Below are 17,060 nucleotides of genomic sequence, written 5' to 3'. Positions count from 1 at the left end.
TTTTATCAATAGACACAACACACTTTATGAGGTTATTCATGTCTCTTAATGGTACATTATTACAGCTGCTAAACAAAATGCATTTACATTTTCTGGTGATTATTATAATATCAGAAGCTACAAAACTATTATCAGAGATAAAAATGTGTATTCATTCATATTGTGTGTATTTGCGCATGTCTACGAAATTCAACAGTAATAAAATAATCCCTCGAAAGCCTATCCAGGACCAAGACTACACATGCCTTGGTTGCATTTAATTTAAATGTAACAATACCTACATTTATCGTCCCTGTGATATAAATGAATAAAATACAAAATTATCATCATAAATCCTCATATCCCCACCTGCATGGGAACTGTTGTTCAAGTTCTCACTTAAAGGGAAAAGTCAGACGGGTCAACTCAAACAAAATGAGATTTGACTCTACAATGATTTTGGGAGTGTGGGAGATAGACACTGGGACTTTTCACATGCTGTTTTCAGTGTGGCACATGCACGCTCACCACAAATGATAGCTGTGTGACGGCGACTGTAGAGACGCTGATTTAAGAGAAGCAAGTTGGGTCATTAGTGAGCCGGGCCACATTCTGACACTCACAATGCATGTAGACGCACGCACACACACACACACACACACACACACACACTACAGCCCAGATGGCTTTTACAAGGCCCCAGGCCCTCCCCGGCCTGCCTGCCTGGTTTTTAATTATGTCGATGGCTGCCCAGCCCAGATAAAATGGGTCACATTTAACACGCCTTCACTCACCTTCACACACACACCCCACATCCACTCACACACTGCAGACACACACTCCAATACATTGCATACATTTAGTAGTCATGTCATGCAACTAACAATCATACACAATAAATAAACAATAAATGTGATTTTCAACACAAGGGTTAATGCCTCCATAAATGGATGTGTGCGCATGCGTGTGTGTGTGTGTGTGTGTGTGTGTGTGTGTGTGTGTGTGTGTGTGTGTGTGGATTTACAGCCTGTTTCCTCTTTAGCTGTCATTAGACTGCCAGACATGGCTACACAGGTGTACTATTACCAGCATCAGTAATTGGCCTCACACACACACACACACACACACACACACACATACACTTTATTTTTAAAGGTCCAATCTATTCTCACAGTATGGCTTCTCCTGATGAAACACTTTGGCTGTGCTGCTGATTCTCTTTTTTTAGGACTCAACAAATTTTCACTAAAACTATTTAAAATCTTTCATTTTAGTTCAGTAATTTCATGATTCTGATGGTTTAAAATTATTAAATGTGTTTGTTAATAAAAGCGATATTGTCAGCACACCCTGATGGGCTAAGACTATTGAAATGCATACATCATCTCAGATTAAAGCAATTTAAAGAACATATTTGAATAATATTTGAATGTCATTTGAATTTAGCTGGACAAACACATTCTCGGTTTCTACGTGACAGTTAACGTTGCTTTTGGTTCTGTGTGTGCAGGTGGTTTGTTGTCTTTGTGTTTTTACAGTACAAGCATGAAAAGTCAGGCATGAGCAGATGTTGTGGTGACAAAAAGACAGGGAAAAGAAAATTTATAGTATTGGGAAGAAAACTAATGGATGGAAAAATTTAGATTATGAAAATGAGTGAGTAACACTGTCAACTGCTTCATCAGAGCAGTACTGAATAGAATAAATTTCCCCGGACTGATGAATGTAAGACTCATGTTTCATATAAATTCAATATGATTTCGAGCTAACTGAAATTAACTGAAGCCTTTTTGAGGTATATTTCTCTTTCTTTTAACTCTCTGGTTTCTCCCACATCAGTTTAGTGTTTTTTGACATTGTGAAATTATGTGTCTATCGTGTGCTTGCATGTACTTAGCATGCTGTTTTTATTGGTTCATATAAAGGTCAGCAAGATTTTGAGTTTTTGAAATGATGTTCAGGAATCATTTTAAAGCCCTTTATTGTACATCACATTTTGTAAAACTGTTTAAAGAACAACCCCTTCATTACAAATGCTATTTACACAATCTACTTTTTTTTCTACAGCAAAGTTTATGCACAAATTCTCTCAACAGTGAGGTTACATAAAGACTGAGAAAGAAGAGCTGCTTTTGTTGACGTCTGAGTCCAAATTTAAAGCACACAACTTTGAGTCTTTGCATAGCCTCATTGGTAAAATGATTTGTGTACAAATTTTGTTTTAAACATTTTCTTGACTTCACACGTTTACAAAAGTTAATATGCAGCTTCAGGCTTTGATTTTTTTCTTAGCAAGCTCAGAATTTTATTAAGGTTTATGTGAGCTCATGGGTTTCTTCCTTCTTTCATGTACTCACACTCACAAACACTGCCAGGTTTACCAAGATGCATGAAGACTAATGGTTAGATACTTTGATCGGTTTTTGTATGCATCTTCATCTTCACTTCATCCTCTTGGGTTTCACTGCCTCCCCTCATCTTCTTCACCCAGCGTCCACTGAAGTTAATAAAACTTGAATAATCTCTCTTTTTCTTTGTCTTTTATTCTCTGTCTTTTTCCTTCCTCTCTGTAAGAGAGGGTTTACTGACAGGACCCCTTGTGTGCCTGTCCACCTCTCACCTCCACACACACACACACACACACACACACACACACACACACACACACAAATGTGGATGGAGACACACTCATTTAGACTGTTGAGTGATGTGGCAGGGTAGGGTCATCTCTGCAGGCCGCCATCCATCACACACAGGCACACACACACACATGTAACTGTGCACAAACACATCGGAGGCTGTGGTGATCTGTACTCTGTCAGCCGCCTTATTAGTCCGCCTGTGTGCGTAGATGTGTGCATATGTGCATGTTAAGGGACCTCCCAACTGGAAACAGACCCTTTTCCAGAAAGGATACACACTCTCACACACACTTCTTTATTTCTTGTTAGTCGTCCTGCACCTTAATTTGCAACACCTCTAACAACCAGCTCCGCAGCCCACTTCACAGCCACTCAATCTGTCACTGTCACTGCTCTGGGTCTATGACTGGCCCTCTCGTCGGGGTAAAACTGAGCGTGTGTGTGTGCGTGCATGACATTCTTGCTCTGACTACCATTTTTATATTGTGTTTTTGTGTATGTATGTGTGTACAGCTGTGGAGAGAGGAGGGAAGTTTAATTTCCACTTTTGCTCCTCTGCCTGGAGAGATTTCATTCCAGGCTGCCCCCTAGCTGCGCCAAGGAGAAGTGCATGCATCCCCTCGTAATGTTCCTCATCCGTCTGTGCTTGTCTTTGTGTACATTTTCACATATTCTTGATCTAGAATGATTAAAAGCCAGATCTATAGTGAAAAGCAATCTCTTCCTTGTTCTTTGAGCTTCCTCATTGAAACAACCTTTTTCATTTGTCGGCAACTTCCCCAGGACATGACTAAGTGAACCAGGGGAGAGTCAGCCTTCTCTTTACATGTTCATAGTGCTGCTTTCCTGTTTTCCAAGGGGGAAAAACTTCAATGCACAGAATTCTCTCAGCAAACTTTTGTTGAAAAAAGAGTCTCTATGTGTCTTTGTGTGATTATCACTTTTGTCACTTGACTACCTGAATCCAAAACAGACATGTTTATTGGACTTTCACAAAGATGGATGGCTGCTGTCGCTCGTCTTGATAACCTCTGATGTGAAGGCAAGACAAAATCCCCTGAAACATTTAAGGGGATTTTTGCCTATTACCTGGAAAACTTGCACAGACAAGTCAGAATGAAGTTGCTACATTTTTAGAGTTTTGAAACTACCACACACATGTGCAAATACATGCAAACCAGGGTGTGTTCACACATTAAAACCTGGGGCAGTGCAACAAAGCACTAAGATCACACTTCGTAAAAATATCCCCCTAAGAGACACACAATAACCCAGCAGTTATGTCTCACATGCTGTAAGTCTGCTTCTATCTCCGTCTCACATCAGAATCACAATCACCACCGCGCTCCGAGCTGCCATTTCCATTTTCTGCCCTCCGTCAAACAGAAAATAATATGTACCTTGTCACCAACGTCTACCCGTACAAGCAACTTTCCTCTACTAATTCAGCCCTGCACGCCACACACATCCGTCAGATATAACTGGCGGAGGAGAGGGCATGCCGAGACATCCATTAAAGGTTCCTAGCTGTCAAAGGTTCCCCTTTGTGTTGTGAGGAGCAATATAAGTGTCGTGCTCTTATCAGAGCTTCCTGTGGAGTTTGCTCTGCATCCTGTCCACTCAGAGCCGCTTCTCTTTCACTGAAGTCTCATTGTGTCTGTGTTCGGGTTGGTACGTGTGTGTGTGTGTGTGTGTGTGTGTGTGTGTGTGTGTGTGTGTGTGTGTGTGTGTGCACGCGCTGTCATGTGAGTCTTTTTCTGATGCTGTTTAAAAAACTAAAACCATAGGTCAAGAAATTGATTTTTTTGGTCATGGTGGGGGGGGTGGTAGTAAATCAGTGATATAGTATTACAATAGTATGTGAATTAAAAGTAAAAAATGATAGAAGTGACTGTTTTCTTCTCTTTACTGGCCAATGGATAATTAATTATTACAGCTTTGATATTATTTTCATAGGCTTTTGCATCATTTCTATCAGTTATAATAACAGTGTACTCGCTGAGTTCCAGAAACCTGCAGAAACTACTACAATAAAATGTGACAGGGCAGAAATACAAGCAGTCCAATGATCAGACAGGTTGTAAACAAGCAAAGTGTTGAACGACATTATCTGTCACTATATTTGGAGGGAAAACCAACAGTAAACACCACTCAAATGTTGACATTATTCCCTTACTGGAAACTGTGATTAGGTATGGCAAAGATGAACCAAGAAATCAATCAATATACTGTGATGGATGTTTAAAATGGGCACTTTGCGTCATAACTTTAATTCTCACCTTTGTTTCCGAATACGTTTGGCTCACCTCAGGGTTTGTTTAAACCCGTCTGATTGGGGGTGTTTGTTGCAGTATCCAACTAACTTCTCTTCAGTTTGCCACATTCTTAGATTGTAACAATTAAAACAGTGAATAGCATTATGTCATTAGTGATAGGAATGATCTGTAAAACTATAAAAACAATCCAGAAAGTATTGTGGAGAGGAAGGAGACAGGCCAGTCACCAGAAAAAAATGTTGGCATAATACATTTCTGCAAATCCCAAATACATGACTTTATCTTGTTTCATATGTATTATATCAACATTTCTAAATAATATGTGAGCTGACTCTGTCATGTAGGTAGAGAGGATGGTGGATGGCCTGCTACGCTATTGCAGACTACTGTTTAAGACCAACAAACAACAAAACCACTTGTTTTTTAGCAAGTCGTTGCTTCCAGTGGGTTTTTAGGCTCCAATCGTGGGTGTTTTGTAGCAACTCATTAGCGGGGAAAGTAGTACTACAAGCTGTTGTTTTTTACAGAGACATCACTGCATTTCCTGCCGGGATTGTGGCCTGAAAAATTATTGTTTTTTAAGAAGACATCGCTGTTTTTCCAGTGGGGATTGTATCCTCATATGGGCATTGTAAGCCAAAATATGATCTTTTCCTAACCAACTGTAGCCACACGTTAACCACAGCATTGTGAAGTTTCACCGTATCTGCAACATAATAACATGCAAATGTAACGTATCCGTGGTTTGCAGAAATATTCAATGCCAACATGTTTTTTTCTGTCGATTGGGTTGAAGGAGGTTGTCAGACACAGGAGATCAGAAAATTGGCTTGAGGAATTAAGTTGGGAGTGAATCATTGATGTGACCAAATAAACAGCATGAGTCAGTGCAAGGTGGTTTTAATTGTAATAGAGCATTTTAAAAATATAAAAGCAGCATCCCTGATGTCTTTAGTCTCACAGTTTTCATTTTGAGGCTCTGATCTGAAGGAGGAGAGAGAACTTTAAGGGAAAACTTTGAGCAGCCTGATTTGTTTTGTTAAAAACCCTTTTGCACGTGGAGCTGATGATTTCCACCCAGGTCCTCCTCCCCCCCCGTGACGTAGGGTGGGGGGAAAATGAAAAAGAAAGGTAAATAAACAAACAATCAGCCGTGGGCTTGTTCTGGCTCTCCTTCTCTGTTGCACCTCATTTGAAGCCTTATAAATCAGGCTTCCACCCGGAGACAGGGTGTTAGCAGGCCTCTCAGACAACACACACACACACACACACACATGTGCACGTAGAAAAGTGCACGACACACACAGGTCTGCAGCTCATTAAGCCTGTGATCAGACCCCTGGGTGTGTGTGTATAGGAGAAGGGGGAAACCAAAATGTGTCTCAGTGTGTGACCATGCCTAATACGTAGGCATGGCAGTATTCATACATATGTGTGTCAGTCTGTGCAGAGTTGTGCTTCCCCTCCCCCCTTCCCACACCTACTCCTACGTAAGAAAGGAAATAATCCCACTTTGACTCCACCTGGATTTCAGCTTTTCTCCATGTGTTCATAAAACGTACGATACCTGTCGCAGCTCCCCGGTAACACACCCTGACTGCACTGCCTGCAGAAAACATATTGGGTGAAGCAGTAGGTGTGTAGTAGTGGGTATGCCTGGTTAGTTTTCAGTGACTGTTTTCACACATAAAATAAAGGCCTGGACTCGATCAAGCCAAGTGTTTAAGTTGTAAACTGGAAGCAGAAGAGGCAGTAGCTGTAGAGGTGGAGGGTGAGGAACAGATAGAATTCAGTTTATATGTTGAAGCTCTTCCAGTGGGTGTTATCACATTATTTGCCTCTGAGCATCTCAGTGTGAATTACAGAAAACACATAACAGGAACTGATTTGTACAAACAGTCTCTTTTCCCACTCTCACAATCAGCAAATACATTTACATAAGCACTAGCCACAGTTTTTATTTCAGGCTTGTGAAACAGGGTTTGAAAACGTAAGTTACAGTTTTGATTATTTTTAGCCGAGGCACTAACAGGCATTGTTATTCTACAGCAGGCACAAGCGAGGAGGGTAAACTCACACCTTCGCTCAAAAGTAGAAACATTTCTGTTACCCCGAGCCATTAGGCGCACATGTGTTTGCCTGAAACGGTTGCCGTATTTGTACAAACAAGCACATGGCAGTTCTTCCACACCTTCAACCAGACCCTTTACATATTTACTCACCAAACTTGGCACCTGCACCCCCACCCACAAAAAATACACCTTCTGCACGCGCTCACCCAGACAACAAGAACATGACCATTCACACTTTACGAGCTGGGGAGAAAAATACCACGAACATGCCTTGAGAAAAGCAGCCAGTTAGAGAGGTTCACGAACTTTGCACATCTAAAAACGTCAGATGGCTTGTTGGTTCTTCTCCATCACACCTCGATTTCCTTCAGCAGACATTTGACTGTGATTAGGAGCGCCGAGAGTCAAGCTAGAGGTCAGAGCCGAACTCAGGCCAGGCTGATTGGGAGTTGTAATTAGAGGAGTTGCTCTGTCTCAAGCCAGTTCTCCCCTGAGGACTCACACAGGCTCAGTATCAACGTGCAGTGCTGTGGAGAAATCGGAGCTTCAACCCCAGCTTGGTGGAGAGGGTGGGCTTAGGGGTTTCAGCTGAGCCGCCCCCAGATTAACAGAACCGCCGAACTCCACCACAAACACACACATACCAAAACACATGCAAACAAATGCACTCAAAGGAGCCAAGAGTAGAAACCAACATTGCTGGCCTCACATGTGCTGTCTTTGTAATCTCTGCTGTTTCACAAACACACTAATTGTTGTCTTATATCTGTCCTTTAGACTGATTTGATGACTTTCTCATTCCCTAGCATTCAAATATTTCATAATGTGCAATTCTGGGAAGAATGAGGACCCATTTTTACATGCATACACAAAGCATTGTTACTCCTTGCTGGTTTTCCCCTTGTTTTGTTCAACAATAAGCCCCTCTTCTCTGCTCTTCCTCTTCCTCCTTCACCTCTACCTCCATCCTCCTTCATTCTCTGTGAAAGCGGGTAACATGAAACCCGCTCTTGGAGTCTCAGGGGGACGTAGGGGTTACAAAGGGTGATCAATATGTGCCAGAGAAAGTCTGTAAACAAGTGAAAGAAGCCACAGTTTGTCTACTCCCTCCTCCTTTCTCCTCCTTTCCTTCTTTTCCCTTCTTGTTGTTGGGATTGACAGGGTTAGGTGGCCCTAACACCCACTGTCATGTTGACTGTGTGTGTCTTAAGTTGACTGACATCAAACTCCTGGCACAGCCGGGATACCCTAATGCATTTTTAACTGCCCAAAGCCTCTTTGCAAAATACAATTTATAGAAATATTCCAAGTGATTGTCCCTGTTTTTCCTTTAATAATATCTAACTTGTTGCTCTCCAACAGGTGGTGGACGACATGGGCAATGTCAAGTTTGCGCTGGACACAGGCCCAGATGCTACCAGTAACAGCTGGCTCAAATATGTCCGCTCTGCCCCGTCATTTGAGGAGCAGAACCTCGCAGCCTGTCACCTCACCGGAGACCAGGTGAGTGACATGAGAGATGTGCTGGTTGGATTTGTGGTCCAAGAACGTGAGAAGCAACACCATGTTGTCAGCAAAAGGGAGGAAGGGGAGTAGCTGCCACTGTTTCCCTTTTGCAGAGAGTGGACACTGCATTGATCTGTGTGAATCTGTGCATGCACACTTATGTGTGTGTGTGTGTGTGTGTGTGTGTGTGTGTGTGTGTGTGTGTGTGTTTACCATTGTGGTAGCAAAATGTGTGCGCTGGTAATGACCAAGGAATGGCTCTATTGTGTGTCTGCGGCTGGGCCAGTTGCCAGTGCTGTTAGGAAATGACCCATGTAAAGAGGCTGAAGAATAGCCTGACACTCCGGAGTCCCATAATAACCATTATCCAAGGCACGGCCTTCTTCTGTGGAGGCAGCAGTTTCTCTGCCTTTCTCCCTCTTGTGTCCCATCCTCTCCCTCTCTCCCTCTTGCTTAAGAAACCTGGGTAAGTGCCCATAAAACCCCAACTGCTTAACTAGGCCCTAACCCCAACCCATGCAATGTGTGTGCCACAACTTACTGCTGCAATATATTAGCATATTTCTCTGTTTCTCTTTATCCTGCACAGGCGTTTTTATTTTTTTCTGTTTTGCTTTGCTGACTCTTGTCCCAGTTTCTGTAAATGAAATACCAGCGGTGTTACTCTGCCATTACTTGACGCACATTTCACTCTCAGTTAAGTTTGGATTATTATGATAACTCACATGCACGGGGGTTTACAAAATAAAAATGCATCCAAAGGCATAATGAGAATGAAAACTTGTCAGCTTGAAAACAAAGACAGAGAAACAAAGCAATAAAGATGACGGAGGTATGACAGTAGCCAAATGCATCCATATGACTTGCCTGTGTGTTTCCACATTCCTGTCACTCCTCTCTTATTTGTTTCCTAATCCCTGCCTACATGGCTCTTTCCCCCTCCTGTCTCGGTCTCTAGCCGCCTGTTCCTCGCTGTCTTTGTCTCCTTTCTCTGTCCTCATGTCTTGATCTGCCACCTGTCACTCTGTCACACCGAGGGGACAGGCTAGTGTGTCCATTTAAGCTTCAGACACTAAGCCTGACCGATAGAGAGAAAGGGGGCTTGGACCAAGTGAGAGAGGGAACACACAGGGGCCTCCGAGATTGACAAGCACCAATTGGCTGGCAACACCAACCCGCCTAATCCTTTTAAGATTTTCACATCAGTGCCCCCTGCCACTGCCACACAATGTCAAAGAAAGAATCAGGGCACCGGCGAAAATTGTGGAGAATTATCAGAGCCAGAGAGGCCACGTGCATGATTGTTTTTTGATGTGTTTTGCAGTTGTTTGTACTTAGCACACGGCTTTGCTTTTGTTTGCCTGGCCAGTTGCTTGGTGTATAGTGGCTCACAGGTATGACCCTATCATTTATTTACTAACACACACACGCACACAAATACACAGCCACTCAGTGCTAGAATGTATAATTCAACAGACTATTCAGTGATTTTTCTTTTCTTTTTTTGTATCAGCATGCACAATGCATGAGTTTATGGAAATATGTGCACACGGGGCAAATTCACAGCGCGCAGTAACCTTTTAAAAAGCAAGTGGATAATTTATTTGTTTATTTGTTTGTCATTAATGATGTAAGATGGACAAATGTGTTCACGATCATGCATAATTTAGATATTCGTGGTCATGCGATAATTTGGTTTTATTTTATGTATTTGTTTCCATATATATGCGGTGCAATAAATGTGCTCTGGACACATTTTCTTCTGCAGAAGTGCTGTTAAGTTTTTGAGCATTACCAAAATGAGAAATGTCTGTGTCTGTTTTAAGAAAGATGTACTGGTGCTTTGTGTAGGCATCATGTTATTTTCTGTTCTTCTTGATCAGTCCTCATAACAAAAACACACACTTCCTGTAACTGTTCTCACTTAATCCTGCTCGCAATTGCATCCTAATGCCATGTTCTGGCAATATTCTGATGGCCTTACAACAGGAGTGCGTGTGTACAGTACATGTGCATCTGTGTGTGTGTGTCTTACTCTATTAAATAGTTCCCATTGATTTAGAATGTCAACAATCAGCCAAAACCGGTGTGTAAGCGAGCCCACTCAGTAGTTCTGAGGCCAAGTGGCATCAAGTGAAGGAAACGACTGAGAGAGCAAGGGGTGAGGTGTGTGTGTATGCGTGTGTATGATTGGGTGTTTGAGAAGATGAACCTTGTCCACCTTCTTGTCAGTCCTTCATCTTTTGTGTTTTGATGTGGAGGCCTATCCGACGCTGTTTGATCTGCCCCTCTACCCCGGGATGGATCCATCAATAAATAGACACTGGTGTGTGTGTGTGTGTGTGTGTGTGTGTGTGTGTGTGTGTGTGTGTGCATGTGTATGAGGCCACAGTGGGGGATTATTGTGGGCCCTACGGCTGGCATTGATCGATGAGGCATCTGTCCCTCGAACACTGGACAGAGATGGGGAGAGGTCAAGACAGGTCTGAGTGTGCAGGCCTGACTGTAGAACAAACACACACACACAAACAAAAAGACACTACAAATATTAATCAGCAATTAAAATATCCTCATTTATCATCTGGCTGTATTCATTAAAAAGTAATATTTGCTGATCATGTTTTAATCTATAATCTTGTCTTAAAAATTGGGAAGATGTTAAGATTTGAACATATTGAAAATACATGGGTATTTCACACATAAAGAATGCGGAATTACTTAAATAGGATTTTGCGACGTTGTTCATCCTTTATAATTTATTCAAGCATTTTTCTTTAGTGAACATTTTCTCCGCCCCAAATATAAATTTAAATGATTGGTAAAAAATAATAATAATAATAATAATAATGACATTAATGTTGAATACTTTTTGAAATAATTGTTGGATGGCGAATGCGTGAAAAAAACCCACTTTATTTGTCACAGGTTGTATTAAAATAAAATCTTGAAAAAGTTTAAATTGACCTCCTTTAATCCAAACTTGACCTCAAATTATAGAATCGATCCCATTATTTATAAACTTATTTTAAGTCCTGTTTGGAACAAAGTGAACGAAATGATGCTTGTAATAAAAGTTAGGTAACATTAATCAGCAAAAGGCCTACTGGTACATTCCTTGTGCTTATCTATATGTTGGTGCGCGCGTGCGTTTGAGTGTGACCTATAAAGTGAGTAAAGTCTGTCAGGCTGCTTTATCCATTATTTACATCAATAATAGATTTATCAAGCGGCCAAAGCGGCGGCTGAGATCGGAGATGCGGGGAGGGGTCTGCACCGTAGATCCCTCAATCCTTTTGGCTGGAGATAAGACGAGGAGGAGTGGCCGACGGGTAACCGAGAGAGCACCGAGGGGCAATAGGGAATCACTAATGAGAGAGAGAGGGAGAGTCAGAGAGAGAAAGAGAGAGAGACTCATCATCATCATCAAAGACGCGCTCACTGACTAGATTAGAGAGGAGCCCAGCAGAGGAGCGTCGGGCTTCATCCAGCCAGAGGGAGCGATCACCGACCGTCTGCAGCGCGATTGGCCGCTCCGCGACCGCCTCTCCCCGGCCCTGTCCGCTCCAGCGCCCCGCTATCTCTCCGGCAGACCTACTATGGGTTGTGTCGCCAACTCCACCGGGACTGAAGCGCTACTGCAGCTGGAGGCTCTCCGCAGCGCCGCGCAACTTTCTCAACTCTTCCGACTCACGGAGAAAAGAAAGGTCAGGTCGAGCGAGGCTGCCGCAGCCGGTGTGTGTAGCCTGATTGTCGCAAATACGCAGGCCTGTAATAATACTATTATTGTTGAAAATAATAATAATAATGATAGGCCTATTCATTGATTGTAGGCCCTCGCTCCTTGTCTCGTCTTAGAGCACTAAGTCTGGGAAGTTAGTTTCACCGGCCTGTCTGTGTGTTTGTGTGTGTGACTGTGTGTGTATGAATGAAAGTGTGATCTGCCTCGCTTGTTGTGGTGACATCGTTCAGTTGGTACAGAGCGCCCCCATGTGTCGCCACATCACGGCCTCTGCATGCAGCTTGACGCGGGTTGTTTGCGCTGTAGTTTATTGGGATGCATGAAGCTGTGATATTTTTTTTTATTGGAAAATTATACATGTTAATTATGATGCTTTTTAATGAAATTTCTATAGATTGTGTACGCTTTGGCTCACAGATTTTCTAGGTGTTGCAAAGAGAATTGAGGCCTCGGCTCTGAGTGGCCTTGAATATTGCAAACACTCTCGTTTCCTCAGTTTTTCCTTGTCTTTACTTCAAGTTAAAAAAAATTATAATCCACCAATAATTTATGTCCGATCACACAAGTTAAATTACCTCAATCAAAGGAATAGTTGTGTGCGGTTAAAGACCCGACATTCCCCTGGTTGCTACAGCTGTAAATGAAAAAGCTGTTTGTTTATTTTCCTCCTGCCACCACTTTTCTTTCACTCTGTTTAGACTCATTGCAGAGGTATTTTTGTCGTCTGGATTTCTCTCTTTAATTTCCTTTTCTCATTTTTTTTATTGAATGTTTGAGTAATTCTTTGTGAAATAACGCAGATCTTTTTTTATTTCAAGTGGCTATTTTGTAAGTGATATTTATTTTCTATTCGTTTTGCTTATTTTAATAAGTTTGAGTAAATGTAGAATAAAACAAAATAACCGCTGACGGCCCGGCTTTGAATTACAATTTAACTGTGCCATATCGCAAAGCAAATATGTTTCCATAACTCCGCTCCAGCCTTGATAATGTATCTTATTTTAGACACGAATTTTGTGTTTTATTGTGTTGAACAACAACCATATTATTACGCTTATATGATCAGTTTCACCATTAGGTTCTTCCTGAAAGTGCGATAATAAACATGCGGGGGTCCAGACTTATTAAAGCCATCTTGACCTGAAGTTAAAGTCTCCCTCTCTCTTTCTCTCCCTCCCCAGATTTATTACAAAGCTGTCCGGGACATTGAAGCAGGGGAGGAGCTCTTAGTGTATATGAAGGACGGTATTTTCCCCGAGGGATCCATGGCACCCAACCTACAAGGTAAGATTAATGCGCGTCATTAGCGCACATTTTAAACAAACTCCAACCTGCATCCTGTGCTGCTTTCGCGGCCAACACACTCCATAACCCCGCTAATGTGACGGGGGAAAAGACACCATCTCTCCCTCCAAGATATTTTTCTTTCCTCAAGAAATGTGAATTATTCGAATCATAAATTTCCAGGATGGAATTAAATCCCGCATTAAAGCATCTGGTTGAAGCCGTTTTTTGGACCTGTCGTTTAGAATAGGGCCTGCCAATAATGAAGGCCACTGGTAAGAGTCTGGTCTGAATTGTGCGCGTACAATGCTGCTATGTAATGGGCCTCTTTGCTTGAAATACTGTATTAGGGCGTCAATTGGCACTTGTCATATTCCATCCTATGTGAGTAGAAATTTTCTGTTAACGGAAAGCCAGGATCAAACAGAAGCTATTAGGAAGTCATGGCCTTAAGAACACCTTAAATGGGAGCACTCGGGACCTTTAAGCCGAGACATCGGAATTCTATTTGTCACATTTCAGTCAAAGAATAATAATAATAATAATAATAATAATAATAATAATAATAATAGTAATAAAGATATTCACTTTTCACAAGTCAACGTTGCAATTTGTCCTCAGAAATTCAGCCTAAGTGTTGTTGGAAGTTTTAGTGGCCAGTATCAGACTCACGGACTCACTGCCACGCGTTAGTGACTTGATGCTCCTGGGAATTGGCCCCATGTTCCCAGCGAAGGAAAAAAAAATGTTCACCAACCCTATTTAGGCTATGTTGTTTTTAGTGGTACCTTTAATATCCCTGTTCAATTTAAATTTATTTTTCATTGTCACTTAATCTGTTCATTGTTTCCTCCATTAATCGATTAGTTGTTTGGTTTGTAAAATGTCAGAAAATGGTGAAACAGCCCAAGGTGACGTCATCAAATCAAATCTTGTTTTGTGCAGAACCTGAAGATATTCAGTTTACTGTCACAGCGGAGGAAAGAAACCAGAAAATATTCAAATTTAGAAGCTATCAGAAAATTAGGATTTTTTTTTTCTTAAAAAAACCCCTCAAACTGATTAATTGATTATCAGATTAGTTGGTGATTAATTGTATAGTTGATAACTAATCTATTAACCATTGCAGCTCTATCAAAAAATAACAACACAAGTGAAACATGTAGTCAAGTATTGCTAAATTATTGATAAGATACTTAAGTTGATTAAACCTGATGCAGCAACCTGAAATTCTTTTTTATTTTTTTATTTTTATTTTTTTTTAAATTAATCCACTTGTCTTTAAGCCCAGGATTTTTGTAAGACGAGTTAAAGATAATGCAAATTACAACTGACGTTGAGAGGGAAAAAATCCTACTCCCTAACAGTGGCTGATGGGTCAGTGGTGTCAAATAAAATGAAAAATGGCATCCTTCAATTCTGATTTTTATTGATCTGTCTTTCTAATAAATGTCTGTGCATTTTAGTTTGATCCTTGCTTTCCTTTACACCACTAAAATCTGCAAGATCTTGTGTGCTAAGTGAACCCGCACCTTGCTGTTCACTGATGTCTGTAAACTGGCTCGCATTTCAAAGTGCGTCACATTTAGGTGCTCTCACCCGCCCGTCTTCTCTCTGAGTAAGTAACCTGATTCACTGTACTCACTACCTTTCAACCATGCCTCTATACGTCAGACCGAATACATTCAATATTTTATCTCACAATCTAACTTGGACAGCTGTTCACTGTCGATCTGAGCTTTTCTTTCAAAGTTCACTTAAGCGGAAAAGGGGCCGTAGTTCCGCTGGATTTCTTTAAACATCTTGGACTTATTGTGGTGAAGTGCTGTTGTCAGGTAACATTGTTTTGTTGTGTTTCCAGTCTTTCTGGAACCACAGATGAAAAAAAAATCAGATTACTCTTACATGTCATTGGCTATAAAATGGTGGAGGGGGAGAACAAGATGTTCGTGAGATGTTCTGCAGCTCACCAGTTTTTTCCCCCCTGCGTGATGCACGGTTTATGCACAGATCTCCATGCCAAAGGAACAGGAGGAAACGGGAGCTCAAAGCAAGCTTGATTATTGAAAAGAAGCAGATTGGCGTGTTGTAGGAGTGCGTCAAAGATGGAGCAGACTTGTAAATGATTTGTTCAATTCCCTTGTGTGTGTGTGTATGTGAAATATAGAGAGAGGGAGGCAGACAGAGCAAAAAGAGAGACACTCCACCTGCCAGAATGCGTGTGTCAGAGCCAAAGTATTTGGCGTTGTGTGTTGGTGTGAGAGAGGAATGAAGGCAGACAGCAAAAAAAAAACAGTTCGTTTACTGTTTTAAGATGTTTATTTGTGAGTTAGAGAGACAGAAAAGCAGAAAGAAAGGAGGACAAAGAGAGACAGACACCCACTGTGGGGATGAGAGTGTCTGTTTTGTCTCCATGTATTTGTGTGTGCGTGTGTGTGTGTGTGTGTGTGTGATATGAGAAAGGTAACAGGGCTGAGTGGGAGCTTGGCAGTGCAGCCCTGCTCTCTGTGTCTGGCTTATCGGAGAAGGAATTTGAAGTAGAGGACTTGAGGAGTCCCCTGAGACCTCACCCATGCTCCCAGATTAGCTGCTAAACTGCACATAATTGTGCTTCCCTTCGTCTCCCAGAGAGCTATTAGTCTCCCCTTTATAACCCCCCCACACCCCACTCCGCCTCACCCCACCCGCCCAGACCAGACTAACTGAAAAAACACTGGCACGCTAATGCACTCAAGCAGTCACCTTTATTTACGTGCATCCTCCCTGAAACACACGTGCATGCACACCTGAGTGTCCACACAGAGATTTTCCCACCACTGACGTTCCTGTTGCAAAAGTCGTCATGCACACAAGCTTTTTCAAACTCAGCAGTTTATTGAAGTTGCGTACGAACCCACCTCTTTTTTCCACAAAACATTTTCCACTCTTCAAGGCGACAGACAAAAAGCACCTGAGTATTGAGGTGTCTGTGCTTCAGGGTAAATGATAACCAACTCTCACAGTAAAACACTCGCACTCCATGAAATATGTGCACGCCGGTGTCAAAGTGAGTTAGTTTAACATTTGAGCTCAGTGTAATGGCCCATTGACCAGAAGGTCATTTATCCTTCTCCCCAAGGTTAGACACATTGATGTTGCTACACTAATGCCCTTTTAATGTGCCCAAGAAGTTCCAGCTGGATAAACGGTCACATGCAGTAGAAAACAGGTGAGCCATGCACTGTAAGTCATTTTGGATAAACTCATTTAGTGCAGCTTGAAATGATGGATGGGTGTGCATGGCGTGTCGGGACACCTGGGGGGGCCGACTCAGGCGTTGGCTGCTTGGGTCATGGCAAAGAGGGTATGGCAGGTTGGCGCTGAAATCACCATGGGGTTGGCGCCACTGTGCCCCTGCTTACCTCTGTTCCTTGTGGCTCATTCTTTTTGGAAAACGTTCACATAAACACATGCGCACTCACACACACATACACACATTAATGCCCGTGCACAAAGACACTCCGCTGGGCTTTCCCCTGATCTGTTGAACTTGGCGTCTGACTCAGGAACTTGCTATTGAAAA

General features: G+C 42.1%; 1 protein-coding gene across 8 annotated transcripts in view; it reads left to right on the top strand.

The window, feature by feature from the left end:
- The window catches only part of prdm16 (PR domain containing 16), a 208,614-nt gene that overhangs the window by 171,944 nt on the left and 19,610 nt on the right, over positions 1-17,060 (top strand). For 7 of the 8 annotated variants that reach the window (XM_049581038.1, XM_049581041.1, XM_049581044.1 and 4 more), the window contains exons 4-5: positions 8,332-8,472; positions 13,396-13,498. In XM_049581038.1, the coding sequence (XP_049436995.1) occupies positions 8,332-8,472; positions 13,396-13,498 (244 nt within the window). Of the gene's footprint in view, positions 1-8,331; positions 8,473-11,861; positions 12,180-13,395; positions 13,499-17,060 lie in introns of those variants that run through there. The other variant, XM_049581042.1, reaches the window with a different exon arrangement.

The sequence above is a fragment of the Epinephelus fuscoguttatus genome, linkage group LG7 (assembly GCF_011397635.1).
Source record: "Epinephelus fuscoguttatus linkage group LG7, E.fuscoguttatus.final_Chr_v1".
Lineage (NCBI taxonomy): Eukaryota > Metazoa > Chordata > Actinopteri > Perciformes > Serranidae > Epinephelus > Epinephelus fuscoguttatus.
Note: the sequence above shows the minus strand (reverse complement) of the source record. Positions and strands in the feature narration are given on the sequence as shown.